The 14955-nt window shown below is 43.0% G+C and overlaps 2 protein-coding genes across 4 annotated transcripts; both read left to right on the plus strand.

Moving 5' to 3' along the window:
- Positions 1-3036: 3036 nt before the first annotated feature.
- On the plus strand, positions 3037-5186 carry LOC116756697 (gamma-crystallin B). 3 transcript variants are annotated; one of them, XM_032637561.1, is made up of 4 exons: positions 3037-3058; positions 3165-3413; positions 4350-4357; positions 4863-5121. In XM_032637561.1, exons 1-4 carry the CDS (start codon positions 3050-3052, stop codon positions 5119-5121), a joined length of 525 nt encoding a protein of 174 aa, XP_032493452.1. In that variant the 5' UTR covers positions 3037-3049. The 3 variants fall into 3 exon arrangements, with proteins under 3 accessions (XP_032493452.1, XP_032493451.1, XP_032493450.1); XM_032637560.1 differs by lacking the exon at positions 4350-4357 and having other exon boundaries at positions 3165-3407; positions 4846-5186; XM_032637559.1 differs by lacking the exon at positions 4350-4357 and having other exon boundaries at positions 4846-5121.
- A 7807-nt stretch (positions 5187-12993) lies between these two features.
- LOC116756722 (gamma-crystallin C-like) lies at positions 12994-14557 on the plus strand. Its single transcript, XM_032637593.1, is given in 6 exon segments — positions 12994-13002; positions 13109-13127; positions 13130-13188; positions 13190-13288; positions 13291-13353; positions 14285-14557. Coding segments are annotated over 6 exon segments (522 nt in total).
- Positions 14558-14955: the final 398 nt, after the last annotated feature.

Raw genomic sequence — 14955 nt, forward strand, 5'->3', positions numbered from 1 at the left:
GGGTAGTAAGGTGGACAGTTGATTGGACCTCAGACACTAGCAAAACTCTGGAATTGGACACTGCTGTTGTAACAGTAATTTGGCATCTCAGGAGACATAAAATTAGAATTACGAAGGAGCAGAGGGCTTAGGGGACAGCACAGTTCTGTTCTCTCTCTTTTGCTTACTCATCTCGCCTATTATAAATGCCCATTAAATAGATCAAATGCAGGGTGCTTATGTCATCCTACACATTGAAAGTTGCAAATGCTGAACTTTGATGCGAGTGTGTAGGCCTGTTGTGCTGAGCCTTTGAAAGAGGTCCCGTGGACTATTACAACGATGAATTTCAGACGAGGGAATAACGTTCATATGCCCCAGACATTTATTGAGTAAACGTTACAGGCCAGTTCATTTTTCCAGTTAGTGAGAATACAAAAGTAAAGATGGATGGCAGGGCGGAGGGGCGGGGAGATAAATTAGGAGTTTGGGATTAACATATACACATTACTATACATAAAATAGTAAACAACAAGGACCTCATATATAGCACAGGGGACTATACTCAGTAACCCATAAGGGAAAAGCATCTGAAAAAGAATAGATATAAATATATGTATAACTGAATCGCTACACCTGAAACTAACAAAACACTGTAAATCAGCTACACACACACACACACACACACACACACACACACACACACACACACAAGGAAAAGAACGGAAAAGAAAAGAAGAAGGAATAAATCAGAGTAGTGTTTTTCAAAGTTTGGTCAAGAACGACCTGCTGCTGCCAGTTAACAATACAGATTCCCAGAGTCCTTTCCAGATCTAACGATGCAGCGTCTCAGAAGAGGGTAGAGCCTGGCAATTAGCATTTTAATAAGCACAGGTGATTCTTAATGCACCCTGGAGTTTGAAGAACACTAGATGATTTCTAAAGTTCATTCCAAATCTACATTTTTACCACAAAACAGCTTTGTGGTGGAGACATTTTTCAGGCATCTTTGAGAAGATTGAACATTTTTGAGAGAGACAAATGGGCTGAAGTCATCCTTAATAATGTCTCACTATTACTAATATCAAACGTTTATTCAGGGCTTCCCTTCTGGTGCAGTTGTTGAGAGTCCGCCTGCCGATGCATGGTACACGGGTTCGTGCCCCAGTCCGGGAAGATCCCATGTGCCGTGGAGCGGCTGGGCCCGTGAGCCATGGCCGCTGAGCCTGCGCGTCCGGAGCCTGTGCTCCGCAATGGGAGAGGCCACAACAGTGAGAGGCCCGAGTACCGCAAAAAAAAAAAAAGTTTATTCAATGCTCATTTCTGCCAAGTATGTGCCAAACACATTAAACACATAATCCCATTTATTCAGGTCAATGTCCTTTAGCCAAAAGCCACCAGACACACCTGTTGTGAAACAAAGGGGTTTGTTACTGGTTACAGTGACGGAGAGAACATACGCCATGGGGAAGCATGGACTGTCTCCGTAAGAGGGTTAGAAAGAACTATGATAGGACTTGTACTTTGGTTGGGTGACTTGGGGAAGTGCCTAAAAAGGTAGATGTTGGACTTCCCTAGTGGTACAGTGGTTAGGACTCCGCACTTTCACTGCAGGGGGTACAGGTTCAATCCCTGGTCGGGGAACTAAGACCCCACATGCTGAGCGGTGCAGCCAAAAAAACATAAAATAAACAATAAAATAAAAAGCAGGAGTTCACTAAATTGGATGTTGTCAGACAGCAAGGGTAATTTTATGATTGGATATCTTAATAGTTCTACTCATGGGGAAGAGAGCAAAGAACAAGGATTAAGCTGCAATTGATATAGAAGTAGCAGTTAATCATTTTGGCTGAGAGAGGGCCTGTGTCTGGTGTTTTGTAGGTAGCACATTCGCTTTGTTTTCGCCTATGCTGAGACAAAATTACAAAATCGCCTTATTTTGTCTCATTTCATCATGGTCTCAGGGTAACCCGGCCTCAGTTGGTATTCTGTGAGATTGTTTATGTCTAATAGGGAAATATGGCCTAGCTCTGAGGGCCAGACCAGCTTTCAAATATCAGAGGCTGCAGACCCCTTCTTTCTTTTCTTCCTTCCTTCCTTCCTTCCTCCCTCCCTCCCTCCCTCCCTCCCTTCCTCCCTCCCTTCCTTCCTTCCTTCCTTTCTCTTTCTTTTCTCTCTCTCTCTCTCTCTCTCTCTCTTTCTTTCTCTCTCTCTCTCTCTGTGTCTCTCATTCAACATACTATAGCCCATGAGGTAAGTATTATAAAATAACTCCTGCTCTGAGAGGTTGTGTGGCTTGCCAAGTTCATGTGGTTACTAAGTGGACATTCTGAGTCCACGAGGCTTTACTGCCTTCCCCTGGTAAAGGGAAAGCAATCTATAAAGCAATATACTTCTCAGTCTTGAACCCAATGGTCATAAAAACCTTTCTTTTGGTTCTTATCACAAGTTGGCTACAATGGGCTGGTTTCCAGTTATATGAAGCGTACTCACCAAAGAGGAAGTTAAAAGCTATGCCTTAAAGCATTGTCAAAACTAGCAAAAATGAGAATCCAGATTTGTGTCCTGTACTGGATTGACAAGTCCTATGAAGAAAGCAGTTTTAAGATAGAGGGCTCTCCGTGGTCCAGGAAAATCAGTGCTTGTGGCATTCTGCTTCACCCACAGCCTCTCTGGAATTCTGGGGCACTTCCATAAAGACATGGATTTCTTTCCCCCAAAATACACAGGGCATAAACGAATCATATGTATAGAGATGTGAGTTTCAGGTCAAAAGTTCAGACTGATGTGCTGATAAATTTATAAAACACTAAGAATCCAAATAAAAGCAACTCTAGGGACTCATCCAGAGCCCGAACAGACAGCGTTAGAATATACCAGAGAATGAGGGCAGACTAGACAGGCATTTCCACTGAATGCAGCATGCAAAAGGGATCCATAAAACCCCCTTACTCACCCCCGGGGCCCCTTTTGTGTTGTTCTTGCCAACACAGCAGCCGTCCTGCTATATAGACCCGCTGCGCTGCCGGGGCCCCATCACACTGAACTCACATCATCGTGTCAACCAGCCATGGGGAAGGTAAACGGAACACAAGTGAAATAAAATGGAGCGGGGAAAAATGCCTCTATACAAGATCTATTACGGGGAGCAAATGATTTAATTTTGAATTATACTTCCTTTGCAGATCACCTTCTACGAGGACAGGGGCTTCCAGGGCCGCTGCTACGAGTGCAGCAGCGACTGCCCCAACCTGCAGCCCTACTTCAGCCGCTGCAACTCCATCCGGGTGGACAGCGGCTGCTGGATGCTCTATGAGCGCCCCAACTACCAGGGCCACCAGTACTTCCTGCGGCGCGGCGACTACCCCGACTACCAGCAGTGGATGGGCTTCAACGACTCCGTCCGCTCCTGCCGCCTCATCCCCACAGTGAGTGTGGCTCTGTCTTTGACTTCCTCTCTTTGGAAATCAAAGCCATTAAAAACTGTCATCCTTCAACCAAACGGTTCCAACTGGAGAGCAGAAAGGGGGAGTGAGCCCAGTGCATGCAGTCCATTCTAGAAGGGTGTCCCAGATAGCAAGCCATTCTTCATGAACTCTGGTGGTTTTTTTAAAATCACATATTCCCAGTGTTTCATGTTTTAAACGGAATCAAAAATGAAAAGACTCATTAACAAAAAGTAGAACACAGAAGATACTGAAGTTATCATCTGTTCGAGATATAATTTCTTTTTTTTGTATTGAAGTATAGTTGATTTACAATGTTCTGGTAATGTCTGCTGTACAGCAAAGTGATTCAGTCATACATACAGACATTCTTTTTTTTATATTCTTTTCCATTATGGTTTTTCACCGGAAAGTGATTATGGTTCTCTGGGCTATACAGTAGGACCTTGTTGTTTATCCATCCAATATAAAACAGTTTGCCTCTGCTAATCCTAAACTCCCACTCCACGATATAATTTCTAAAAGTGGTCATTGCAAGCCATATCAACACAGAAATCCAATATATCAAAACTTATAAATACAATCTGGTTCTGTTTAATTGATAAAAATACTTTTGCTTGCTTTGGCTTACTTTTCTAATTGATTATCCTCCTAGAGAAGACAGGCACCCTGGCTTCTATTCTGATTTTGTAGGCAGTACCTATTAGCTCACCTAGAGGTAGAAATTAGAGGAAAGGCCACATCCAAAACTACAGTTTGAGATTCAGTCTTTCCTAGAGAGTGATGGCAGCGTTCTTAGAAGAATGTGTAGAAGTGCGGGAGCATGAGATATGGTGTCATCCAAACAGAGCTGCAAGAAGACCATTCCTGCTGCTGAGGGAATGAGGAAGTGAAGGGTAGGAGGCCAGAAAGGAAGCTTAAGAGTCACATAGGTGGAAATTTGAACTGAAAATGAAGTTATGAAAATGGAGGTAGGGAAGATGTGTCATCTTACTTTTTTGCAAGGGCTTAATAATCCATAGTATGCATGAAAACCAAAACATTAGTCTTACAGAAAATAGCTAAATGTTGATTCCTTTATAACAAGGGTAATATATCAAATGAGGCTTCACTTTCCAATGACGCTCACTTTTCTCCTTTGAGACGGACGTTCTCTAATAAGAAGCACTAAAATGATCAATTTTATTGTAGACAAACCTAAATTCCCAAGGACACAGACTGGTGCATAGCAGTTGAAGAGCTGCTAAGTTCTGTTCCTAGCTTAGCCCATCCACCGTGAGATTCACGGGTGGGCGTTGGGGACCAGGAAGGCTCCTTAACTCTGCGACATGGTTGTGGTGAAAGCAGACTTGGACTAAGGGAACTTTAATTTCTCTCTATTTGTGTTCACTTACTTTTTCTTCTCTGTCTTCCACCCTAGCACTCCGGCACTTTCAGAATGAGAATCTATGAGAGAGATGACTTCAGAGGACAAATGTCAGAGATCGCAGACGATTGTCTCTCTCTTCAGGACCGCTTCCACCTCAATGAGATCCACTCCCTCAATGTGCTGGAGGGCTCCTGGGTCCTTTACGAGCTGCCCAACTACAGGGGAAGGCAGTACCTCCTGAGGCCAGGGGAGTACAGGAGATATCTTGACTGGGGGGCGATGAATGCCAAAGCTGGTTCTCTAAGACGGGTGACAGATTTTTACTGAAGTATTTTCATTCTCCACTTTTCTCCTTTAGAATCTAATAAAAGATTTAGCTTGTGTTTCTGGCACTAATAGAGTCCTGCCTTTCTTTTAATCTATTAGGCCTTCAAAAGCAATAATGGCACTTGACCAGACATGATAACATATGTTTTCAAGATGGGGAACAACCTCTTATAAGGGGAAGTGAGTAGAGGATATTATTGCCAGCATTTTTTTAAAGGCTAGGCCACGTGGGCTCAAAGTTCAGTTCAACTGGGCTCAACCCATTTGTGGTTAATCTTACAAGTTACAATAATAAACAAGTTACATAAATAAACAGTTACAATAATAAAGAAGTACTTATTGAAACACCTCAAGTTATCCCTCCAGGTTATCCCCACCATCTTCCCTATATAGTCCAAGTCTTAATTGATAAGGAAAGTCATTCTCATTAGACTCTTACTTTAGCTCCATAAACAAACAAATAAATGAACTGGTCCTCTCACCTACTGCACTCCTTATCCTTCTAACAGCCTCCATCCCTTTTCTCCCATTTCCAATACCTCATACCTCCATGAGATTTCCCAATAGAATTCACTGTCTCTTTGCTATATGTGCTTTGTACAAAATTCTCAGGATTTTTACCAAAAACCATATGCACATAGGAAAACTCTGCCTCCTATCATTTTTTTCTTTTTTCTGGCCACACTGCATGTGGGCCTTAGTTCCCCTTCAAGGGATCGAACCCACACCCCCTACAGTGGAAGCACGGAGTCTTAACGACTGGATGGCCAGGGAAGTCTCTGCCTCCCATCATTTTAATGGGAGTAAAGTACTGTGACCATACATGAAAAATAAGGGACTTTCCTGGTGGCGCAGTGGTTAAGAATCCTTCTGCCAATGCAGGGGATATAAGTTCAATCCCTGGGCTGAGAAGATCACACGTGCCACGGAGCAACTAAGCCCGTGCACCATAACTACTGAGCCTGAGCTCTAGTGCCCGCATGCCACAAGTACTGAAGCCCACGTGCCTAGAGCCCATGCTCCGCAACAAGAGAAGCCACCGCAATGAGAAGCCGGGGCATCGCAATGAAGAGTAGTCCCTGCTTGCCACAACTAGAGAAAGCCCACGTGCAGCAATGAAGACCAATGCAGCAAAAAGAAAAATAATAATAAAGAAAAATAATACTAAATCAAAAATAGGGCACTAAAATTTTCTGGAGAAGTTTTCTTGTTTGAGTGAGTTGCTTTCTTTATTTTAAAAACATTGATTAAGGTCACTAATAAAGAATTAAAACATAATAAATTAAAGAAATTAAAAATAGGTGAATGAAAAAATTAGGTCGGAAGAAATGCAAGCCTGAGAAGAAGAGATGGAGCCAGGAGTGAAGTTTGAGCCCAAAACTGGGTGCTATAAAGGCACTTTGATGGCTGAAGTTAGATCCAGATTTGGATCCAGCAGCCAAGACATAGAAGGAAACATGATCAGTTCCGTGACTGACAGAATCCATAAGACAAATTAATTATTCAAGACGAGCCTAACCATTCCCAGTACTGAAACCTAAAAGAAAATTTTCTTGTGGGTCCTAGTAAAGAAGATACTGAGTAAACAACATCCTCAATAACATCCTGCGATAATTAAATATGGTTCTTAGGACTGTTTCTTATAAAGTTCCCCAGTGAAGCTGACAGCTTCAGGTCTAAATTCATCTGAAGTCCCCCATCCTTTGAGATTCTAATAAATGGCGCAAAGCTCATCTCACGGCAGGTGGGAGACTTATGTACCCACTTCTTCCAACACACATATACCCAATGTTTTTTGAAATTCTGGACAGGAGATGAGTTGTTTATACTTTTGCCAGTTACTCTCCACTCTGAACTCCTGCCTTGTCATTGAGTGGATCCACACTGACCCAAAGTGGGGACATAGTGCTTTTCCTTGAACTCCTGAACCATTTCTCACATAAAGCATTAATGTGTGCAGCCAGCTTTGTTATAGAGGTTGTGAGGGGAGAGATGCAAGTTTAGATCACAACAGCACAACAATATCAAGTTTAATATTGGATGACCCTGCTCTAGTCTGCAAGCTCCAACCTGCTGCTGGGTGGCCTGGTCTTTCCCTTCCTTGCTCCTCTCTTCTCTGTCCTTAGATGTACCCACATGTTTGTTCATTCTCTGTAGAGTCTCCTTCTATCTCACACATCAAGGGCTCCATATCCACCACCCAAGTGGCTTATTACCAGGACAAGCATATAATTTGTTGCTTATCCTGAGTCATTTTTGAGAGTGAGTGTGTTCTATTAAGGATTACACTGGAGCAAGAAGCATGAACCAGGACCATTCAAGACAAATTGGGGCACATGGTAAGGCTCTTTATAAAGGCTCCTTCCCTGGAAAATAGATTCTTGTATTATTTGATATTAATTGTTCCTAAATCTCAGTTCTTTAACTTTTAAACTCCCAAAGCTAGTGTTGGCTTCCTGGAGACATTAGCCAGGGTCCTCTGTTTGCCAATAATAATACAGCAAACATGAATGAGAAAGCCAAAAGCTTCTTGGAGTGCCAAGTTTTACATTATTTGCCTAGTAGGCATAAACTCACAGGCATCAGACATGGAAATTATGTGAAACACCTGAACTGAAGGCACATACAACTAGTGACCCTGGATCTCATTGATCAAGTTTGCAAGTTGCTTCCCTTCCTGGGGCACAGGCAAAGAGAATGCTATCCACCCTCTAATCCCAACTTAAAGAAAAGGTCAACAGTGGGGAGTTGCCAGGGGAAGACATTATGCCCAAACTATCTCCTAATCTACCCTTCCTCATTCTCTCTATCCTCTCTCTAAACACTGGGACCTTGAAGAGATGAGTGTCTGAGGTGAAAGCAGGGAAGGGATACCCTACAGGATCCCACTAACCTTCTCCCCATGAAGATGAACGAACAATTCGATAACCCTGGTATCAGCCTACATACCCTACACTAGTACTTACTAGGGTACTACACTAGTACACTACTAGTGTTTCCTATATATGAGGAAACTCATATATAGGAATGAGTAATACACTAGTATTTGTGTATTATTGTATAATAGTACAAATTTGTGTATTATTGTATAATAGTACAAATAATAGTAATACACTAGTATTTCCTATATATCCTAGCTTGTTATAAGTCCAGATTTTAAAGCTTTTTCTTCCCTTTTTTTCCTCTTTTCTCCCTTTGAATCCACAGTGTCTTCTGGACTAACCTTATAAAAGTTCCACCAAGCACAGAAACTGAAGTAGCAGCTATTCCATAAAAGTGTCAAGACCCCACTCTATTGAGCTACACCCTCAAAATGTTCTCCTCACTATGGGTTCCCTCTCCAGTTTCCCTTCCCCATTTTCAAGGGGTAGGTCCTGATGTAAGAAGGTGTCTTATTCCAATTCCTCTGGACTTCTGGAGTTCAAATTTTCTTCTTTGTGGGTTTGTTAAAACAAAACTGACAATCACAACCACCTTTTGCTTAAACAAGAAGGAATATAGTTTTTGTTTCTTTTTTTCCAATATTTATTTTATTTTTGTTTATTTATTTTGGACTGTGCCAGATCTTAGTTATGGCACGCAGGATGTTCATTGCAGCATGTGAACTCTTAGTTGCAGCGTGCATGTGGGATCTAGTTCCCCGACCACGGATCAAGCTCTGGCCCCCAGCATTGGGAGCATAGAGTCTTAGTCATTGGACCACCGGGGAAGTCCCGAGACGTATTGTTATTGTCGATGAAAAATTAATCAGTCAATTTAAGAAAGAATTGGAAAATTTTATTCGAGCCAAATTTGAGGATTATAACCTGGGAAGAGCACCTCAGGAAGCTCTGAGAACTGTTCTGCCTGTTACAAGTCAAGACACAGTGTATATATAAGTTACTGAGACAGAGGGATGTACATTAAATGACATATTATTGACAGTTTACATAATCCAGATTTAAGCGCCATCATGGTGGGTCATGTGACCCTTTACAAGCTCTAGAAGGAATGTTGGACTTCTCTGGTGGCACAGTGGTTAAGAATCCACCTGCCAACGCAGGGGACACAGGTTCGAGCCTTGGTCCAGGAAGATCCCACATGGCACAGAGTAAATAAGCCTGTGTGCTACAACTACTGAGCGTACGCTCTAGAGTCCTCCAGCCACAAATACTGAAGCCCACAAGCCACAACTACTGAAGCCCGCACGCCTAGAGCCCGTGCTCCACAACAAGAGAGGCCACAGCGATGAGAAGCCCACACACTGTAACGAAGAGTAGACACCGCTCGCCACAACTAGAGAAAGCCTGCACACAGCAAGGAAAACCCAACACAGCCAAAAATAAATAAATATTTATTTAAAAATGAAAACCAAAAAGAAGGAATGTTATCTTTTAAGGAGTTGCCTTTTTGGTGCTAGGAGAATGTTGCTGTTTATGGTTGAGCAGGCATTCTTGATGATGGGGGAGGTGTGGTTGATGTATAATGCAGATATGCAATGCGGGGCGGAGAGGGGGAGGCCAAGGGCAGAAAAGAATTTTTATGTTGATATTTTTCTTGCCTTACTATAAAATATGAATTTTATTTCACATTTTTAACATGAAAATTCATTTGTTCCTAGAGGAATGCCATAGGAGTTAAGCAGAGGTGGGTCAATGATTGCCTCCTGTCTTCACGTCAGTTACTGAATGGCCATCAAAGACAAGCCGAGAAAGAGAACCAGAGGCTGGTGCTATTATGGTGATCTCCGGGTCCTTATCCAGTCTCCTTGTTTGGGAGAGTTTGGTCTACATGGCCACCAGCCAAATGACCTCTTCTCATTTAACCAAGCACGTATATGATACAAATGCTACGTTAATTATTAATACTAGGAAGCAAGCATGTGGGTAGTAAGGTGGACAGTTGATTGGACCTCAGACACTAGCAAAACTCTGGAATTGGACACTGCTGTTGTAACAGTAATTTGGCATCTCAGGAGACATAAAATTAGAATTACGAAGGAGCAGAGGGCTTAGGGGACAGCACAGTTCTGTTCTCTCTCTTTTGCTTACTCATCTCGCCTATTATAAATGCCCATTAAATAGATCAAATGCAGGGTGCTTATGTCATCCTACACATTGAAAGTTGCAAATGCTGAACTTTGATGCGAGTGTGTAGGCCTGTTGTGCTGAGCCTTTGAAAGAGGTCCCGTGGACTATTACAACGATGAATTTCAGACGAGGGAATAACGTTCATATGCCCCAGACATTTATTGAGTAAAACGTTTACAGGCCAGTTCATTTTTCCAGTTAGTGAGAATACAAAAGTAAAGATGGATGGCAGGGCGGAGGGGCGGGGAGATAAATTAGGAGTTTGGGATTAACATATACACATTACTATACATAAAATAGTAAACAACAAGGACCTCATATATAGCACAGGGGACTATACTCAGTAACCCATAAGGGAAAAGCATCTGAAAAGAATAGATATAAATATATGTATAACTGAATCGCTACACCTGAAACTAACAAAACACTGTAAATCAGCTACACACACACACCACACACACACACACACACACACACACACACACACAGGAAAGAACGGAAAAGAAAAGAAGAAGGAATAAATCAGAGTAGTGTTTTTCAAAGTTTGGTCAAGAACGACCTGCTGCTGCCAGTTAACAATACAGATTCCCAGAGTCCTTTCCAGATCTAACGATGCAGCGTCTCAGAAGAGGGTAGAGCCTGGCAATTAGCATTTTAATAAGCACAGGTGATTCTTAATGCACCCTGGAGTTTGAAGAACACTAGATGATTTCTAAAGTTCATTCCAAATCTACATTTTTACCACAAAACAGCTTTGTGGTGGAGACATTTTTCAGGCATCTTTGAGAAGACTGAACATTTTTGAGAGAGACAAATGGGCTGAAGTCATCCTTAATAATGTCTCACTATTACTAATATCAAACGTTTATTCAGGGCTTCCCTTCTGGCGCAGTGGTTGAGAGTCCGCCTGACGATGCGTGGTACACGGGTTCGTGCCCCAGTCCGGGAAGATCCCATGTGCCGTGGAGCGGCTGGGCCCGTGAGCCATGGCCGCTGAGCCTGCGCGTCCGGAGCCTGTGCTCCGCAATGGGAGAGGCCACAACAGTGAGAGGCCCGCGTACCGCAAAAAAAAAAAGTTTATTCAATGCTCATTTCTGCCAAGTATGTGCCAAACACATTAAACACATAATCCCATTTATTCAGGTCAATGTCCTTTAGCCAAAAGCCACCAGACACACCTGTTGTGAAACAAAGGGGTTTGTTACTGGTTACAGTGACGGAGAGAACATACGCCATGGGGAAGCATGGACTGTCTCCGTAAGAGGGTTAGAAAGAACTATGATAGGACTTGTACTTTGGTTGGGTGACTTGGGGAAGTGCCTAAAAAGGTAGATGTTGGACTTCCCTAGTGGTACAGTGGTTAGGACTCCGCACTTTCACTGCAGGGGGTACAGGTTCAATCCCTGGTCGGGGAACTAAGACCCCACATGCTGAGCGGTGCAGCCAAAAAAAACATAAAATAAACAATAAAATAAAAGCAGGAGTTCACTAAATTGGATGTTGTCAGACAGCAAGGGTAATTTTATGATTGGATATCTTAATAGTTCTACTCATGGGGAAGGGAGCAAAGAACAAGGATTAAGCTGCAATTGATATAGAAGTAGCAGTTAATCATTTTGGCTGAGAGAGGGCCTGTGTCTGGTGTTTTGTAGGTAGCACAATTCGCTTTGTTTTCGCCTATGCTGAGACAAAATTACAAAATCGCCTTATTTTGTCTCATTTCATCATGGTCCTCAGGGTAACCCGGCCTCAGTTGGTATTCTGTGAGATTGTTTATGTCTAATAGGGAAATATGGCCTAGCTCTGAGGGCCAGACCAGCTTTCAAATATCAGAGGCTGCAGACCCCTTCTTTCTTTTCTTCCTTCCTTCCTTCCTTCCTTCCTCCTCCCTCCCGTCCCTCCCTCCCTCCCTCCCTTCCTTCCTTCCTTTCTCTTCTCTCTCTCTCTCTCTCTCTGTCTCTCATTCAACATACTATAGCCCATGAGGTAAGTATTATAAAATAACTCCTGCTCTGAGAGGTTGTGTGGCTTGCCAAGTTCATGTGGTTACTAAGTGGACATTCTGAGTCCACGAGGCTTTACTGCCTTCCCCTGGTAAAGGGAAAGCAATCTATAAAGCAATATACTTCTCAGTCTTGAACCCAATGGTCATAAAAACCTTTCTTTTGGTTCTTATCACAAGTTGGCTACAATGGGCTGGTTTCCAGTTATATGAAGCGTACTCACCAAAGAGGAAGTTAAAAGCTATGCCTTAAAGCATTGTCAAAACTAGCAAAAATGAGAATCCAGATTTGTGTCCTGTACTGGATTGACAAGTCCTATGAAAGAAAGCAGTTTTAAGATAGAGGGCTCTCCGTGGTCCAGGAAAATCAGTGCTTGTGGCATTCTGCTTCACCCACAGCCTCTCTGGAATTCTGGGGCACTTCCATAAAGACATGGATTTCTTTCCCCCAAAATACACAGGGCATAAACGAATCATATGTATAGAGATGTGAGTTTCAGGTCAAAAGTTCAGACTGATGTGCTGATAAATTTATAAAACACTAAGAATCCAAATAAAAGCAACTCTAGGGACTCATCCAGAGCCCGAACAGACAGCGTTAGAATATACCAGAGAATGAGGGCAGACTAGACAGGCATTTCCACTGAATGCAGCATGCAAAAGGGATCCATAAAACCCCCTTACTCACCCCCGGGGCCCCTTTTGTGTTGTTCTTGCCAACACAGCAGCCGTCCTGCTATATAGACCCGCTGCGCTGCCGGGGCCCCATCACACTGAACTCACATCATCGTGTCACCAGCCATGGGGAAGGTAAACGGAACACAAGTGAAATAAAATGGAGCGGGGAAAAATGCCTCTATACAAGATCTATTACGGGGAGCAAATGATTTAATTTTGAATTATACTTCCTTTGCAGATCACCTTCTACGAGGACAGGGGCTTCAGGGCCGCTGCTACGAGTGCAGCAGCGACTGCCCCAACCTGCAGCCCTACTTCAGGCCGCTGCAACTCCATCCGGGTGGACAGCGGCTGCTGGATGCTCTATGAGCGCCCCAACTACCAGGGCCACCAGTACTTCCTGCGGCGCGGCGACTACCCCCCGACTACCAGCAGTGGATGGGCTTCAACGACTCCATCCGCTCCTGCTGTCTCATCCCCCAAGTGAGTTCAGCTTGATTTCAATCATGCCACCTAAGTGTCCTCACTCTGTTAGTGATGGGTGTTAGGGCGAGGGAAGTTTTCCTTTAAATACACCTTAAGGTTAAGTGGGCTTTGGGTAGCTGCCAAAGCGCAGGTAGATCCCGGCACAAAAAACAGCAGAGAATATAAGGAAGAATTCACTTAGGGAAAGAGTCAGTTTTGTTTTTAATCTTTGCTGCCATTAGGTCAGTCAAAGCTTGTCTGTGACAAATGTAATATCACAATGGAATATAAAACAAACTTGCAAGTGGGAAGCTGTTAGGCATAAGAAGGCAGTATTTCTAACAAATTAATTTTTACCTATAGTAAAGGAATTGAAAAATGAACAAATTAGATAGTTTCCACTGCAGACCAGTAAAAATGGAAAACTCTGTTGTTAATATAGGCTATTCAAAGCTATCTTCCAATTTTGGAAAAGGTAATTTTTCTTAATTTGGAAAATCAGTTGAATTCTGGTTTCAGACTATTTACACAAATTTTCCACCAAAGGATGTGATTTTTTAAAATCCTGTTTTAGTGGTAAATTTATGTGTACATAACTTTTGGAGATAATACTCATATTAAAATATAGGCAAAATACTTATCGTTTTCCCCCAAAATGTAGGTTTATCACCTAGGAATCAAGAAATTATGGAATTAAGAATTAGGAATCAAGATATTTGAGCTTGTGATGGATTCTAACCCAGACCTTGAACTTCTTAAAAATTCCATCTCTCACACAAGAAGTAGAAAATGAGCATTTGTTAAATGCTAGTAGAACACAGATCCATACGAAGCATTCACAGCAATTTCAGAGTCTCAGTTTTGACACTGACAACCTCATGCCCCAACCTGCCAAGTTCATCTCTTCTTTGGTTGCTTTTTCTGCTCTTTCTCTTTGTGGACCAAGCAGACAAGCTCCCACAGGCTGCGGCTGTATGAGAGAGAGGATCACAAAGGGCTCATGGTGGAGCTGAGCGAGGACTGCTCCTGTATCCAGGACCGCTTCCACCTGAATGAGGTCCGCTCCCTCCACGTGCTGGAGGGCTGCTGGGTCCTCTATGAGATGCCCAACTACTGCGGCCGGCAGTACCTACTGCGACCCCAAGAGTACAGGCGCTACCACGACTGGGGGGCCATGGATGCTAAGGCCGGCTCTTTGCGGAGGGTGGTGGATTTATACTAAAATAGTTTCACACTACCATTTTCTCATTTGGAACCTAATAAAGTATTTAGTCTGTATTGTTGGCAATCGCTGGCTTCTGTTTTTCTTTCATTGTGTGCCAATTAATTCACCTGTAAATACTCCCTCTTAAAGGTTGAGGAGTGGATAAGAGGAGGTGGGGTCTGTTCTAGAAGAGCATCAAGGTAGAATGAATTTTGAACAAGGCTCAGAAGTGGGGGTGGAGAAAGGAGAGAGCCTGTCTGAGAAATAAAGGCAGATCAAAGCTAGAGAAATGGGAGAGGGTGACTGGTGAGAAGGGAGGCGTTCAGCTGAGGGCCTAAGGAAGAGCATTCCAGGAGTTTCCATCGGACCCAAGAAGTAGTTGTAAGCCACAGAGTCACAGATGAGTGGTGAGGGCA

This window comes from Phocoena sinus, chromosome 7 (assembly GCF_008692025.1).
Source record: "Phocoena sinus isolate mPhoSin1 chromosome 7, mPhoSin1.pri, whole genome shotgun sequence".
In the NCBI taxonomy this organism is placed as follows: Eukaryota; Metazoa; Chordata; class Mammalia; order Artiodactyla; family Phocoenidae; genus Phocoena; species Phocoena sinus.